Genomic DNA, 14,402 nt, shown 5'->3' on the forward strand with positions numbered 1-14,402 from the left:
CACATTATAGGCCACATTAAAGGTGGAAAAAGTTCTGACATGATTTATCTTTGTCTCATTCTTTTACATCACAAGAACCTGGCATTTTAACAGAACAGAGGTGTGTAGACTTTATATCCACTGTAATGCTTTTACTTCATTTATGCATCCTTTGCAATGTCATCTGTACATTTTGCTCATTTTCTTTCTCATTAAAAATGTGAAATTCTACTAGTGTTGGGCTTCAGATTTGGCTGTTGACTTAGCCACCATAATAAAAGTCTCAACTTGAGAGGGAAATTAATATACAGTATATACAGCTCCGGAAAAGATTAAGAAAAGTTTTGAGTGACTCAATTTGCAGAGATCTCTTAATTTTAACCCTTCTGTTCCTCACTCAAAACTTCCTTTTCAACTTCTTTGGAAAGGAAAAAAAAAGGTGCAGTGGACTCTTAATTTTTTCCGGAGCTGTATATTATAGTATAGTATTACTTACAGTGTCCTCCATAAGTATTAAGACAGTAAAACCCAAATTGCAATTTTTGCTGTATACGCAAGACCTATTAAAACACTATTAAAAAAAATATATGAGGCAAAAGTACAGAATGTCATGTTTTTTTATGTCCATTTCAACATTTGGCTCACAGGTGTTTCTAATTGATCAGTTATTTCCTGTTGCATTCATTGTTCACATGTAAAAAAAAAAGCTGTGAATGTGTAGTCTGCCTTTGCTTTTGGAGTTCGTGTTTGGTGTCAGTAGTCATAATCCAACTTGAAGAGTAGGAAGTGGCCTATGAAAGAAAAGCCGGCAATTTGGATGCTAAAAAGAAATACCATACAACCTTAGCACAAAATATGGGCATAACCATATCATAAGTTTAAAAAGTGCTGAAAAAGAAAGAAACAACTGCCGTTTTAAGCATTCAGCAACAACCAGGTCAGCCAAGGAAAACAACAGGTGTGTGAAATCAATCTTAAAATGAGTGTCAGTGAAATCACCAACAACCTCCAGAATGCTTGGGTGAAAGATTAACAACTCACTATTCACAGAAGACTTTGTCAGCCCTACAACTGGAAAATGACACAAAACACTGCCAATGCTACCAAGGAGTTCATCAGGGGGAAAAAGTGGAACGTTTTAGACTGGCCAAGAAAAAATCTCCCCCGATTTAAATCCAGTTGAATATGCATTTCACTTGTTGAAGAGGAGACTGAAGTCCGAAATTCGTCAAAACAAGCAGCAGCACAGAATGTCTGCAGTAAAGGCTTCGCAAAGTATCTCAAAGGATGATACCAAGGGGAGTATGGAGATCACTGAGATTTTGAACCATTACTAGCTTTTATACATTTGCTTTACGTTGAACTGACCGAATACTTTTGCCCCGATAAAATGAGTGGAAGGAACTCGACAGTGCTGTTATTCTTAGTTTGTCAAACATACGTGTTGAAACAGCCAAAAATAAGAGGTGACAGTCTGTATTTTCGTCTCATATTTCTCTCTTAATCATATTTAGTGTGAAGAAAAATAACAATATAGACTTGACTATTCCAATACTTACGGAGGGCGCTGTTTAATTGTGAAGACAAAAGTTAATACACTGTATGTGTTGTGATTGGGGGTATTAAATGCTAATAAATATTGATGGTATTGGAAAACAATACTTCGCACCATTGGATCCTCACAAAGACAAAACAACAGCCCTGCTCTCTAGTGGTTACAAAATGAATCACTGCCACACAAGAATGCGTACACAACAGTACCTATAGCGTCAGAAACAGCTTTACTAAGCATACAGTGTTTCCAGTTGTGTCAATGTAGTTTGTGTGTATATATATATAAACCAGATGCAATAAAAATCTTAAAGCATATGGTCATCTCCCTGTGTGCTTTTAACACAACACTTAATTGTATGTCATTTCCATTGGCACTTTAAATCCATTAACCATATTTGGTTATATTCTGTCCATTTATAAAGCACCCATATGCTTTCTTTAGCCAGCTTCTCCCTGGTCTTTACAACTCTCTATTGTTGTGTGTGTAAACATTTCATTAGTATAGCATATACAATACATTCCTTGCACCCCTCACATCAAAGCAATTATACAAGAAGCCTTTTCTATTGCAGGGGCTCTTAATCGGGGAGGCTTGTATCAGGTTTCATAATAAGCAGGAAATGCTTTTTAGACCCTTGGATCTTTAGGACAGGGCTACCTACCTCAATGTTTTGTCTACTTTCAAGAATAGACTCCCTGTGTACTAAAATTCTGACAAATAATTTCTGTGGAATGTTCAGCACAAGCTGCAGTCCCATGATACTGCAACCAAGTTACAGTTTATTCCTAGATCTTTTTGATAGTTTGTTCTTCCTCTCTTATCAAAATGCAAACAGAATTATACCACCCTGTTTATGCTTAGTTTAAATCGTACCTCCACCAACAGAATATAACGACTTTATACAGTATAGCTAGATACATTTTCAGTTTGAATGTGTATTACTTGATACATTGTCAGTTCTAATGTGGCCAAATGTCCTATCCAGGTGTCCAAGTGTATCTTTTTCCAAAGACCAATAAATACATATATTCTAGAAGGTCAACAGCCAAAACAACGTTTGACATTTTCCCTGTGGATGGCCAAATCACAGCTGTTGTTGAAAGCATCCACCCATCCGGCACACTCAGGCAGGAAGTCCCTGAATGAACTGAAGCTGAAGCTACGGCCAGGGGTGCCAGGAGGGTTGGGTTGAGTTTATCCTTGGGATCTTCTCCATCAGCTTGGAGACTGCTCTCCTACGGAATGAGGCCGGGGAAGAATCAAGTTGCTGTATCACATCTCTGTACAAAGCACTAAAGACGCTTGCTGTCTCTTCACATCCATCACGCACTGAAATTTCTTGAAAGGGCAGTTTAAGACCCTGTGACAAGCCTTCTCCATCTTTAGTGCTCACCATTCGGTCAAACTCAAGGTCCTTCTTGTTGGCCACTATAACTACGGGTGGAGGCTCAGCGGTAAACTTGCGGCCACTTGAAGAGTGGATGTGATTGATCAGGAAACAGAGGCGCATGACCTCGTCAAAGCTGCATCGGTCTGTTACAGAGTACATAATGACAAATCCATCTCCCCACTTTATCTTTTCTTCGATCAGCAGAGCATCTTCCTCCTAACAAGAAAGGTAGACTTAGTTACTGCAACGTGAATGGACAATAACTATAGATGAAAAAGATTACTATATATAAATTATGGGATGCAGTTGAATAAATCTTTTGATTGAGGGATACCATTTCAGCTGGTTAAATGGCTAATCATGGGTGGATGGGAGAAATATAATGAATACTCAGGATTCAAAATCCAGACAGAAAGCGAAGTGGTCAGTGATGGTTAATTAGTGTGTAATGTCAGCCCAATTTAGATAGTTTCAAAGGATGATGGCCTGTTAGTGAATTAAGCCAAGCATGCTCACCTGTCCTGCTGTGTCCAGTATTTCAAAGTGAACCACATCTCCACCAATAGACATGTCATGTCTATATATTGTCTCTGCAGAAAGACAGATTTTTTTGGGGTAATACTTCAAAGTCATATTTCTAAATATTAAGATCCTAACTCAATGCAGTAAGGTACGCTGCGCAATTACGCATGGCCTGACGGATTAGAGTAGACCCAATTCCTTTCCCCCCGAACACCTACCGAGCGTTGGGTCATACTCGCCAATGAATCTTCTAGTGATAAATCTCACAACCATTGCTGTAAAATACGAAATACAATGTGTTTTATGAAGAAAATCAGGGCACAAACCAGGATACATTTTATAGCACGACAGATCTATCTACCGATGTAGTATAATAACGTGTTGTTAAAACAATAGAACACTGCGCATTAAGTTTCTGTCCTTACCAGTTTTGCCAACTGCCGCTTGGCCCAATATCACTATCCTGACCGTTCTCGAAGACAAGCTTCCTGTCCTTTTCAACGTTCTCGATAGACCAAAGTTGGTGGACATGGTTTCTTTATCCATTGTACATATGTTGTTTATCAAAGTCATCAAATCACCATTTTTAAACTATATGCATTAAGTCAAATTCCTATGCGAAGCGTTACCCGTGTACACCCGCTAAAGCGAATACCTCAAGTGTTTTTTTCTGGCTGCAAGCGCAGTTTCTCCACTGTCCTGACTTCACAACGTGCATATCCATCGGTGTCCTATAGGCTTAGTCATGAGTGTGGATAAAGTAATTTCACAAGATGAATTAACAATTCACCTATCACAAAAAGGTTTAACACTATTGTTCAAAGCCTCTGATTACATAAAACTTTAGTTTACAAAAATATAATATACACATGTTGTCCAGACACAAGTTTTCGCATTTTATTGTGATACTGAGCATGTTTCCAAATTAAATGGAATATCCACTGAGCAATACTATATTATACAATTCAAAACGTATAGAGTCATGTCAGTCGGGGAGCAACTTCAATTGTGTTGACACGAAGCACAGTCTGTGGTTGAACAATAACTGAAAAAGAAAAATACAACAGTATTAGCCTTGCCGCTGTTATAATTCCCGCATTATAAAAACGCTGTCAGGTTACTTATACTGCTGTTATCCACAAAAAAGGACCTCAGAAAATGAACAAAATGTATAATGTTTAAACATTTCCTTAATGATTGTTCTGTTGTGGATATCAAACATTTCTAATCTCAGAAGAGAATTAAAAGGATACTGCAAGATTAAGTTTTAAAGCTAGTTTCAGCAAATTAGACAAGATATTATAAGTAAATCTTTAACACCCAAATTCGGAAGATTTTAAGTTAGGGTACAGACTATCCACTAGGGGGCAGTAGTGATAGCATTTAGAGTCCAAAATAGTGGCTGTTTGGAAGGATGTTGTGGCTGGGATGGTGGATGGGCTGAAACACCCCCAACCGTCAGTCCTAAGATTGCAAGTTTGAATTCAAAACACCATGTAGATATTAATTGTAGATGTCATATTTGTCCCCTTTACCCCTGTACTGTGATACCCAACCTTAACCTAGCCTTTTTTGTTTTCTAACCTTAAACCAAATTTGTACCATATCTTATGTTAAATGCAGTTAATATCCATTATTCCAAACTAGCTCACAATCTCAACAGTCATGGCTTGAATAATAGGCTGAGGAGTTTCATTGTTCTCAGCTCCATGTGAAAATGTTAAGAATTGCAGGATATTTGCTTTAAAATGACCATGCCCCCAGGCACACCCAAACCCCACCCACTACCTAAGCAACAAAAAAACATTGTTATACAATGTTATTTTAGCAATGAAATAGCTCAAACTATTCCAGTGCTTGGTAACTTACAGGCATACAAATTTACATAAATTAATATAAATCTGTTAATTTTACTACTTATTATAATAAACAAAATTCGATCCACTCCCTTATTCTTTCCCCATTGACCAGAGAAGTATAGATGCCACATATCGTTTCTGTCCGTGAGTGTGCAGCTAGCGCTATTGCAAGATGCAACAGAAATATCAATGAATTTGTTTGGCTCTGCTAGAAAAACAATTACAATCTTACAGTATTACATTAATGTAATTTTATGCCCCACGAAAAATGTTTACATTATATTTGACCAGTAATTGAAATGTGTGTAGAGGAATTTAGTACCCATTTACAGGAGTTTTACCTCTTTCGTTTCTTGGAAGGAAAATCTACCTCGGAAAGTGTCCCTTTCCATACAAAAAAATTCTACACATGGAAAAACCTACTTCTTTTCTTCTGGAATCGGTGTCTTTTCCAGAACCGCATGTGAACTTTGGGCCAGGATTCAGTCTTCTCAATTACAGTTGCCTCTACTCTGACCAAATCACATCTACATATGAAAATAGGGGAGGGGAAATAGTTGTTAGAATAACACTGCCGTTCATTCGTAGTCATAATGCTACAACATATGAATCTTCTGACTTAAATTATATAGAATTATTAAATAATGTCAGCATTTTATATAGGGGCAAGTGTTTGAGATCAATAAACATACCCGAGTAGGGGCCTCCCAATGAGTGTGAATTCTTCTCCACCAACCAGCAGAACCTAATAGATTGAAGGATTTTGTCCATTAAAAAAAGGTGTTGCTGCTAGGGTCTACCAAAATGATGTGCCAGAAAAAAAATAAGACAAGTAAAAATGTGTCATTTAGGCATATACGTATTTATAAAACAGTTGAACAATGTTTGGGTTAAAAGGATCTGGGCCTGGGCTAAAAGAATTTGGTACATGTACTCCTTTCCAAATAGTAATGACAGCAACAGTATAAATTACACAGACCTTCTCTAGTCTAATCCGGTCACCACATTCAGCATCAATGTGGTTTTCAATGAGGATGAGGTCTTCATTAGTAACTTTCCACTGTCGACTTGCAAAATGTACAACTGCAAAAAGTCTTCCATAGGCTTCCTTTTCAAGAAGATTGTTCACGGTTTCTACAACCGCTGAAAAGCAATGGGAAAGATGTTTCTTCAGACTGATATAAAATACTCGAAAGGAGTGACTTAGTCCTAAGGTTATTTCTTATGTTCATATTTCACTCACGTATTGCCAGTACATTGTTTAATAATACATATTGCTGGATTCACAAAGTAACTATCAGTGATTACAGCCAATCCTTTTCCCACCTTGGTGCTGCCTCTCCTGTTCATCACGGCTGATGGACTGAAGTTCTGGCCACGGTGGTCTGGATAAGGATGTTGGTGGTACATAACTGCGAGGGAACAGGAAGTTGTTCATTTTCATTCTACCACATTTCATTTGAATGTTCCCAGGGTAACCACTAAGTAGCCTGGGGAGTGATGGCCAAACGAGGCTTCATACACGTTATTTTAGCAGCAGGATATTATGCTGGCAGCACTAAGATTTTCTTTATCAAAATAAAAGCCATAATTGAAATGTATAAAGCAATATAGTTAATCTAGCCTGTAAAAAAAGAACAGACAAGAACCACATTGGAACGGACATTCAACATAAAATGTACAGACTAGATTGTTAACTATATTGCCTTATACATTTCAATGATAGCTTTTACTTTGAAAAAAAAATCTGAGTTAGTGCTGCTAGAAGAACGGTAATGAAGCCTCGAAAGGCCATAAGCTTGGGTACAAATATAAAGGTCCTATGCACTCAATAATGCTGTAGCCTTTCCTTGCCAAACAAGCAGAAACATACTTGCAATAAGGCAACATTTTTGTTTACAACATGGAAACAACCAGCAACTAAATTCAAGTTAGGATGGGTGAAGGTCTTTACTGTAAATGACCATGAGCAACAGTTTGAAATCAGACATCACATATAGAATCCGTACGGAAAATGATAATTTTGATGATGGACTGTACCTTAATGGTAATTTGATTCTCTGAGAGCTTCTGTGACGCAGCAGGGCAGGAGACAGAATTCCTGAAAGAGATTTTCCAGTTAAGCTAATTTAATCAATATTTAGGTCTATAATATTAATTCAGTCTGGAATACAGACTTGTGGTTTTACTAACTACAGGCTATAAATACCTATATCCAGCCAAGCCCACCAAAGAGCCTTTTACTAACATTAACTGTGAGACACCTGAAGAAGAGTTTTGGCATGTGATGGTTTCTTCTTCACTTGAAGAATTACAAGCAACACTTAGTCACCAACAGTCCATACTACTCAAACATTTAAATTCTAAAACCTTGTACTTATGTTTGACCAGTACAACCTGTCCTTAAATGTATGTTTGTAAAAAAAAGAAAAAAAAGAAATAGAACCACATTTTCAACCGAATATATGTTTATGTAGATCAATGCCTCCACTCATTGACCAAATAAATCACAGAATCAACAGACAAGGTTGTATTAACCACTCAATTTGCAAATGTTATAATAGGTACAATTAAGCGTTTTCAGAAATGTTTTGGTCAACTGTTTACGACTTAATCTGTTAATACATCTAGCTAACACTAATCATTCCTTCCTATAGTAAACAAGCTATTACATTCGCTCCCGGAGACAAAAGGCTACATACTAATGTATCAAGATGATGCTCTTGGTACAGTAGTAAATTACATTTCGGCCAGTTTTAAAGAGATTAAACTGAATAGTTATGTTTGGCGTTTGGATTTAAACACGACTTAAAGACATGGCCATGACCCCGTCAAGTTTGTCAGATGTAACCTAACTAGAACCTACCCAGCTAGCTAATACACGGGTTATCTATTACAGAAAAAGTCAATTACACGAACCATTTCATGAGTTTAGATTTCTCGATATATGGACAAATAACCTACCCATCTGATTAAGGACGGGAATGTTCACATTACGTGAATTTACTCGCCGACATGTTCTCAGCATCTCTAGACAACCATTCCTCAAAGTCAGCGCCATCTTGCCTGTGAAATGTTAGGTGTTACAGCCATTACATTCCCGTCGACTACAATAAAATAAAATCGGTTCCATGTTATTAGGACATGAGAGCCAATGACACTTGTTTCTGCCTTTTAAAAACAAGTATTGAAAACATATATAGTAGTATGAATGAACGATTGATATGATGGATACCTAAAAAAAATAAGGATGCCACTTTAATAATAATCTTGGATAAGGTCAATATTGGTAAGTTCCCTGCTGAAATTTTCCAAACCTCTCAGTGCCTTGTCGAATGCAAACAGAAACGTCAGTCTGCACATTGCAGACACCTGAGTGCCAAAAGTGTTTTGTTTGAATACTAGTACCTCAAATAATGAGAGTCACAGTGAGGTGCTAAAATACAGTTGGCTATACATTTTTAATTTAAGTTTTGTACAACTGTATTGAATGACCATAATTTTTGTCATGATTATTTAAAAGAAAAGTATTTTCTGAATGTGCAAAATATTGACAACAATTAAACAATAATTTAATTGTTTTTAACCTATTCTACAATATCCTTACTTACACAAGCTGTTGCAAGCGCTGTGACATGAAATACCTGTGCTTGGTCTTCGCTTGGCTGGCTTGAACCTGACCCTTTACTTTTTATAGGTGGATGAGAAAGATAAACACATTTTGCCAGGGTGCCAGAGCCCTGACCAATAGTGTAGCCCTAGATACCAGGCCTCTCCCTAGACCATCACATGAAAAAAGTTAAAGGGCTTAAACACATTAAGAAAGACATTTCAAAAAGGCGCACCTGGTAATTCTAATGCATTCCATTTCCTCATGAAGCAAGATGAGAGAATGTCAAAAGTGTGCAAAGCTGTAATCAAAACAAACAGTGGATTCTTTGGAGATTCTAAAATATAAATATATTTTAATTTCTTTAACACTTTCAGTTGTTACATGATTCCATGTGTTATTTCATAGTACTGGTGTCTATACTAATATTGTGGAATATATATATATATATACATACATACACACACACACACAGTGAGGGAAAGAATAACAACAAAACGCATTCGACCCCTCTCAATCAGAAAGATTTCTGGCTCCCAGGTGTCTTTTATACAGGTAATGAACAGAGATTATGAGCACACTCTCGCAGTTTGGTGAGAAGGTGACAACAGTTGGTGGGATTATTCGCAAATGGAATAAATACAAAAGGTCTGTCAATCTCCCTCAGTCTGGGGCTCCATGCAAGATCTCACATCGTGAAGTTACAATGATCATGCGAACGGTGAGGAATCAGCCCAGAACAACACAGAAGGACCTTGTCAGTGATCTCAAGGCAGCTGGGACCATAGTCACCAAGAAAACAATTGGTAACACACTATGCTGTGAAGGACTGAAATCATGCAGCATCCTGCTCAAGAAAGCACATGTACAGGCCCGTCTGAAGTTTGCCAATGAACATCTGAATGATTCAGAGGAGAACTGGGTGAAAGTGTTGTGGTCAGATGAGACCAATATCGAGCTCTTTGGCATCAGCTCAACTCGCCATGTTTGGAGGAGGGGGAATGCTGCCTATGACCCCAAGAACACCATCCCCACCGTCAAACATGGAGGTGGAAACATGATGCTTTGGGGGTGTTTTTCTGCTAATGGGACAGGACAACATCAAAGGGACGGTGGACGGGGCCATGTACCGTCAAATCTTGGGTGAGAACCTCCTTCCCTCAGCCAGGGCTTTGAAAATGGGTCGTGGATAGGTATTCCAGCATGACAATGACCCAAAACAAACAGCCAAGACAACAAAGGAGTGGCTCAAAAAGAAGCACATTAAGGTCTTGGAGTGGCCTAGCCAGTCACCAGACCTTAATCCCATAGAAAATCTGTGGAGGGAGCTGAAGGTTTGAGTTGCCAAACGTCAGACTCAAAACCTTATTGACTTGGTTTTCCCACCAGGTACTAAGTCATGTTTTGCAGAGGGGTCAAATATTTATTTCACCCATTAAAATGCAAATAATGTATATTTTTCTGGATTTCTTTGTTTTTATTCTGTCTCTCACTCTTCAAATAAACCTACCTTTAAAATTATAGACTGATCATTTCTTTGTCAGTGGGCAAATGTACAAAATCAGCAGGGGTTCAAATATTTTTTTCCCTCACTGTGTATGTGTATATATACACTCACCTAAAGGATTATTAGGAACACCTGTTCAATTTCTCATTAATGCAATTAACTAATCAACCAATCACATGGCAGTTGCTTCAATGCATTTAGGGGTGTGGTCCTGGTCAAGACAATCTCGTGAACTCCAAACTGAATGTCAGAATGGGAAAGAAAGGTGATTTAAGCAATTTTGAGCGTGGCATGGTTGTAGGTGCCAGACGGGCCGGTCTGAGTATTTCACAATCTGCTCAGTTACTGGGATTTTCACGCACAACCATTTCTAGGGTTTACAAAGAATGGTGTGAAAAGGGAAAAACATCCAGTATGCGGCAGTCCTGTGGACGAAAATGCCTTGTTGATGCTAGAGGTCAGAGGAGAATGGGCCGACTGATTCAAGCTGATAGAAGAGCAACTTTGACTGAAATAACCACTCGTTACAACCGAGGTATGCAGCAAAGCATTTGTGAAGCCACAACACGCACAACCTTGAGGCAGATGGGCTACAACAGCAGAAGACCCCACCGGGTACCACTCATCTCCACTACAAATAGGAAAAAGAGGCTACAATTTGCACGAGCTCACCAAAATTGGACAGTTGAAGACTGGAAGAATGTTGCCTGGTCTGATGAGTCTCAATTTCTGTAGAGACATTCAGATGGTAGAGTCAGAATTTGGCGTAAACAGAATGAGAACATGGATCCATCATGCCTTGTTACCACTGTGCAGGCTGGTGGTGGTGGTGTAATGGTGTGGGGGATGTTTTCTTGGCACACTTTAGGCCCCTTAGTGCCAATTGGGCATGGTTTAAATGCCACGGCCTACCTGAGCATTGTTTCTGACCATGTCCATCCCTTTATGACCACCATGTACCCATCCTCTGATGGCTACTTCCAGCAGGATAATGCACCATGTCACAAAGCTCGAATCATTTCAAATTGGTTTCTTGAACATGACAATGAGTTCACTGTACTGAAATGGCCCCCACAGTCACCAGATCTCAACCCAATAGAGCATCTTTGTGATGTGGTGGAATGGGAGCTTCGTGCCCTGGATGTGCATCCCACAAATCTCCATCAACTGCAAGATGCTATCCTATGAATATGGGCCAACATTTCTAAAGAATGCTTTCAGCACCTTGTTGAATCAGTGGCACATAGAATTAAGGCAGTTCTGAAGGCGAAAGGGGGTCAAACACAGTATTAGTATGGTGTTCCTAATAATCCTTTAGGTGTGTGTGTGTGTGTGTGTGTGTGTGTGTGTGTGTGTGTGTGTGTGTGTGTGTGCGCACACAGTGGACATTAAGTCTACACACCCCTGTTAAAATGTCAGGTTCTTCTGTAAAAGAATGAATCAAAGATAAATCATGTCAGAACCTTTTTTACTTTAATGTGACCTATAATGTGAACAATTCAATTGAAAAACAAACTAAAATCTTCTAGGGAGAAAAATGAAAAATAAAAACCTTACAATAACCTGGTTGCATAAGTGTGCACACCCTCTTATAACTGGGGATGTGGCTGTGTTCAGAATTAACCAATCACGTTCATGTTAAATTGAAGTCATTACATACCTGCCATCATTTAAAGTGACTCTTATTAATCACAAATAAAGTTCACCTGTCCTAGTAGGATTTTCCTGACATTTTCTTAGTTGCATTCCAGAGCAAAAGCCAGGGTCCGCAGAGAGCTTCCAAAGCATCTGAGGGATCTCATTGTTGAAAGATATGAGTCAGGAGCAGGGTACAACATTTCTGAAGCATTAGATATACCATGGAACACAGCGAAGACAGTAATCAAGTGGAGAAAATATGGCACAACCGAGACCTTACCAAGAACTGGACGTCCCTCCAAAATGTATGATAAGACTAGAATACAACTGTTCAGGGAGTATGGTGTTCCTAATAATCCTTTAGGTGGGTGTATATACACACCATTGTGCTCATACCCTTCCCCGAAATTGTGAAATGTTGGCATTGATTTTTTAAATATGACTGATATAAAACTCTTATTCAAGATCGTTATCATATGAAGCCATTTATTACCACATAGTTGTTTGGCTCCTTTTTAAATCATAATGATAACAGAAATTACTCAAATGGCCCTGATAAAAAGTTTACATACGCTTGAATGGTGGCCTTGTTACAGACACAGAAGGTGACACAAAGGTAAAAATGGTAATAAAAGGTGAATTTCACACACCTGTGTTTTTTTTTATTGCAATTAGTGTCTCTGTATAAATAGTCAAAGAGTTTGTTAGTTCTCACGTGGATGCAATGAGCAGGCTAGAGACTGAGCCATGGGGAGCAGAAAAGAACTGTCAAAAGACCTGCGTTACAAGGTAATCGAACTTTATAAAAAAATTAAAAAAAATAAAAGAATGCAATGATGTGCAAATCATTTAAACCCTATATTCAATAGAATATAATAGTATAGTACAAAACCACATATCAAATGTTGAAAATGAGAAATCCCTACTTTGAATACAGGTCAGTAACATGATTGGGTATTAGGGCTGTCACAATATCAGAAATCACGGTAACGATATTATCGCGGTGTCTATAGAAACATTTGAAGAAAGAAAATGCTGTCAGTCAAATTCATCTTCAACTTTGTTTAATGTTTTTTTTCTCTTTTTTGGCAATATAATTACACGTATGGAAGTGGAGAGAGTCTGTAACCATAACTGTACAAATAAAAAAATAAAAACATACAAAAAGAACAATTACACTTAATGTATAGTGAAAGGGCAACACTAACAGGCCTAACACTGAGAGGAGTTTTTGGAAAAATACAAAACACTTTTGCCTAGTGAATAGACTATGAAAAGGCGTTGATCTTTCCCGGGGGTTCTAGAGGGGATAATGAGTTGATTTCGACGCCAGTGCACAGGTCCAGTCTCCTTGTTTAACCACATGCATGTTTGTCTATAAGTGACATGAATAAGAGGGTATCGAAAAAGAGGGTTTTTTGGACAAATACAACTTCAGATTAGCTTAGTGAATACGATATTATGTATTATATTGTGTATTATTAACATGATATCAATATTTAATTTTTTAAATATCATGGTTATCATCAATACCGGTATATCGTGACACCCCTATTGGGTGTATTTGAATATTTTTCTAGACACCATTAAGCATTGTGTTAAACTGATTAACGTTTCTTATCAAGTTTACCTCCACCACAAATAGCATCTAGGAAATGTATGGCTTTTTCCACTGGCCGTTTTAACAGCTTAATAGCCAGTAACAGGCTTACTAGAATTTATTAACTTCCTACTTGGAATAGGCATAAGAAATGAGCAATTGCTAGCGAGACTGAAGATGAACTTTACACTGCCAAAGCTATTTAATTTCATGGCACAACAACACTGTTTTTTCATTGTCATTCGTGAATGACATTAATACAATAACTATCAATATAGGTGAAGATAACTGACTTTTCTGTCAAGCGAAATACGAGAGAACCGTGGAAACCCCTCCTCTTTAACTGCCCAAGAGGTTTTGATCTAGCCTATAACCCCAAAAGGCATGCAGGGATGCGTATTTAGAAAATCCACCAGAAATATTCACAATATAATCGTAAACAGTTTTATGTTAGGTTTACTATGATGTAGCTACTGAAGGTTGTTGTAAGATACGTTTTTGCCTATCCTGAACAAATGCTAATGCATAATTTGTTTGGATTTTGACGAGCCTCGAATGCTGAACCTCTTGTTTGGAAGTCCGCTTCTCTAAACACTACGCTATTTAACAAGGGGAACTCAGTAAGAGACATTCGCTCGTCTTGGCTGGCTCCGCTTACGCAGTCTGTCAAAAATAAATCTGGCCTTCTTCAGACTAGTTCAGTATCTTCAACATCAGAGTTATTGTTCGATTACAGGCTCAA

General features: G+C 38.1%; 2 protein-coding genes across 2 annotated transcripts; both read right to left on the bottom strand.

Moving 5' to 3' along the window:
- Positions 1–732: 732 nt before the first annotated feature.
- Positions 733–4,089, bottom strand: LOC105017696 (ras-related and estrogen-regulated growth inhibitor). Its single transcript, XM_010882525.2, has 6 exons — positions 3,872–4,089; positions 3,665–3,721; positions 3,441–3,514; positions 2,928–3,140; positions 2,645–2,769; positions 733–799 (listed from the first exon to the last, which is right to left on the bottom strand). The coding sequence occupies exons 1-6, from the start codon at positions 4,017–4,019 to the stop codon at positions 733–735; spliced, it is 684 nt and encodes a 227-aa protein (XP_010880827.2). The 5' UTR covers positions 4,020–4,089.
- Positions 4,090–4,323: 234 nt separating this feature from the next.
- On the bottom strand, positions 4,324–8,375 carry mrpl21 (mitochondrial ribosomal protein L21). Its single transcript, NM_001303846.1, is given in 7 exon segments — positions 4,324–4,491; positions 5,729–5,832; positions 5,998–6,050; positions 6,285–6,448; positions 6,632–6,717; positions 7,346–7,406; positions 8,270–8,375. Coding segments are annotated over 7 exon segments (630 nt in total). The 5' UTR covers positions 8,367–8,375; the 3' UTR covers positions 4,324–4,426.
- Positions 8,376–14,402: the final 6,027 nt, after the last annotated feature.

Source organism: Esox lucius, chromosome 2 (assembly GCF_011004845.1).
Source record: "Esox lucius isolate fEsoLuc1 chromosome 2, fEsoLuc1.pri, whole genome shotgun sequence".
NCBI classification, from domain to species: domain Eukaryota; kingdom Metazoa; phylum Chordata; class Actinopteri; order Esociformes; family Esocidae; genus Esox; species Esox lucius.

Coding starts and splice junctions, on each gene's coding strand:
- LOC105017696 (XM_010882525.2), bottom strand. CDS start 4,019: ATGACTTTGATAAACAACATATGTACAATGGATAAAGAAACCATGTCC. Junction 2,770..2,927: donor ACCTTGAGTTTGACCGAATG/GTGAGCACTAAA, acceptor CTCATTCCGTAG/GAGAGCAGTCTCCAAGCTGA. Junction 800..2,644: donor TGCCTGAGTGTGCCGGATGG/GTGGATGCTTTC, acceptor ATTTCTTTTTAG/CATCCAAATTGCCGGCTTTT.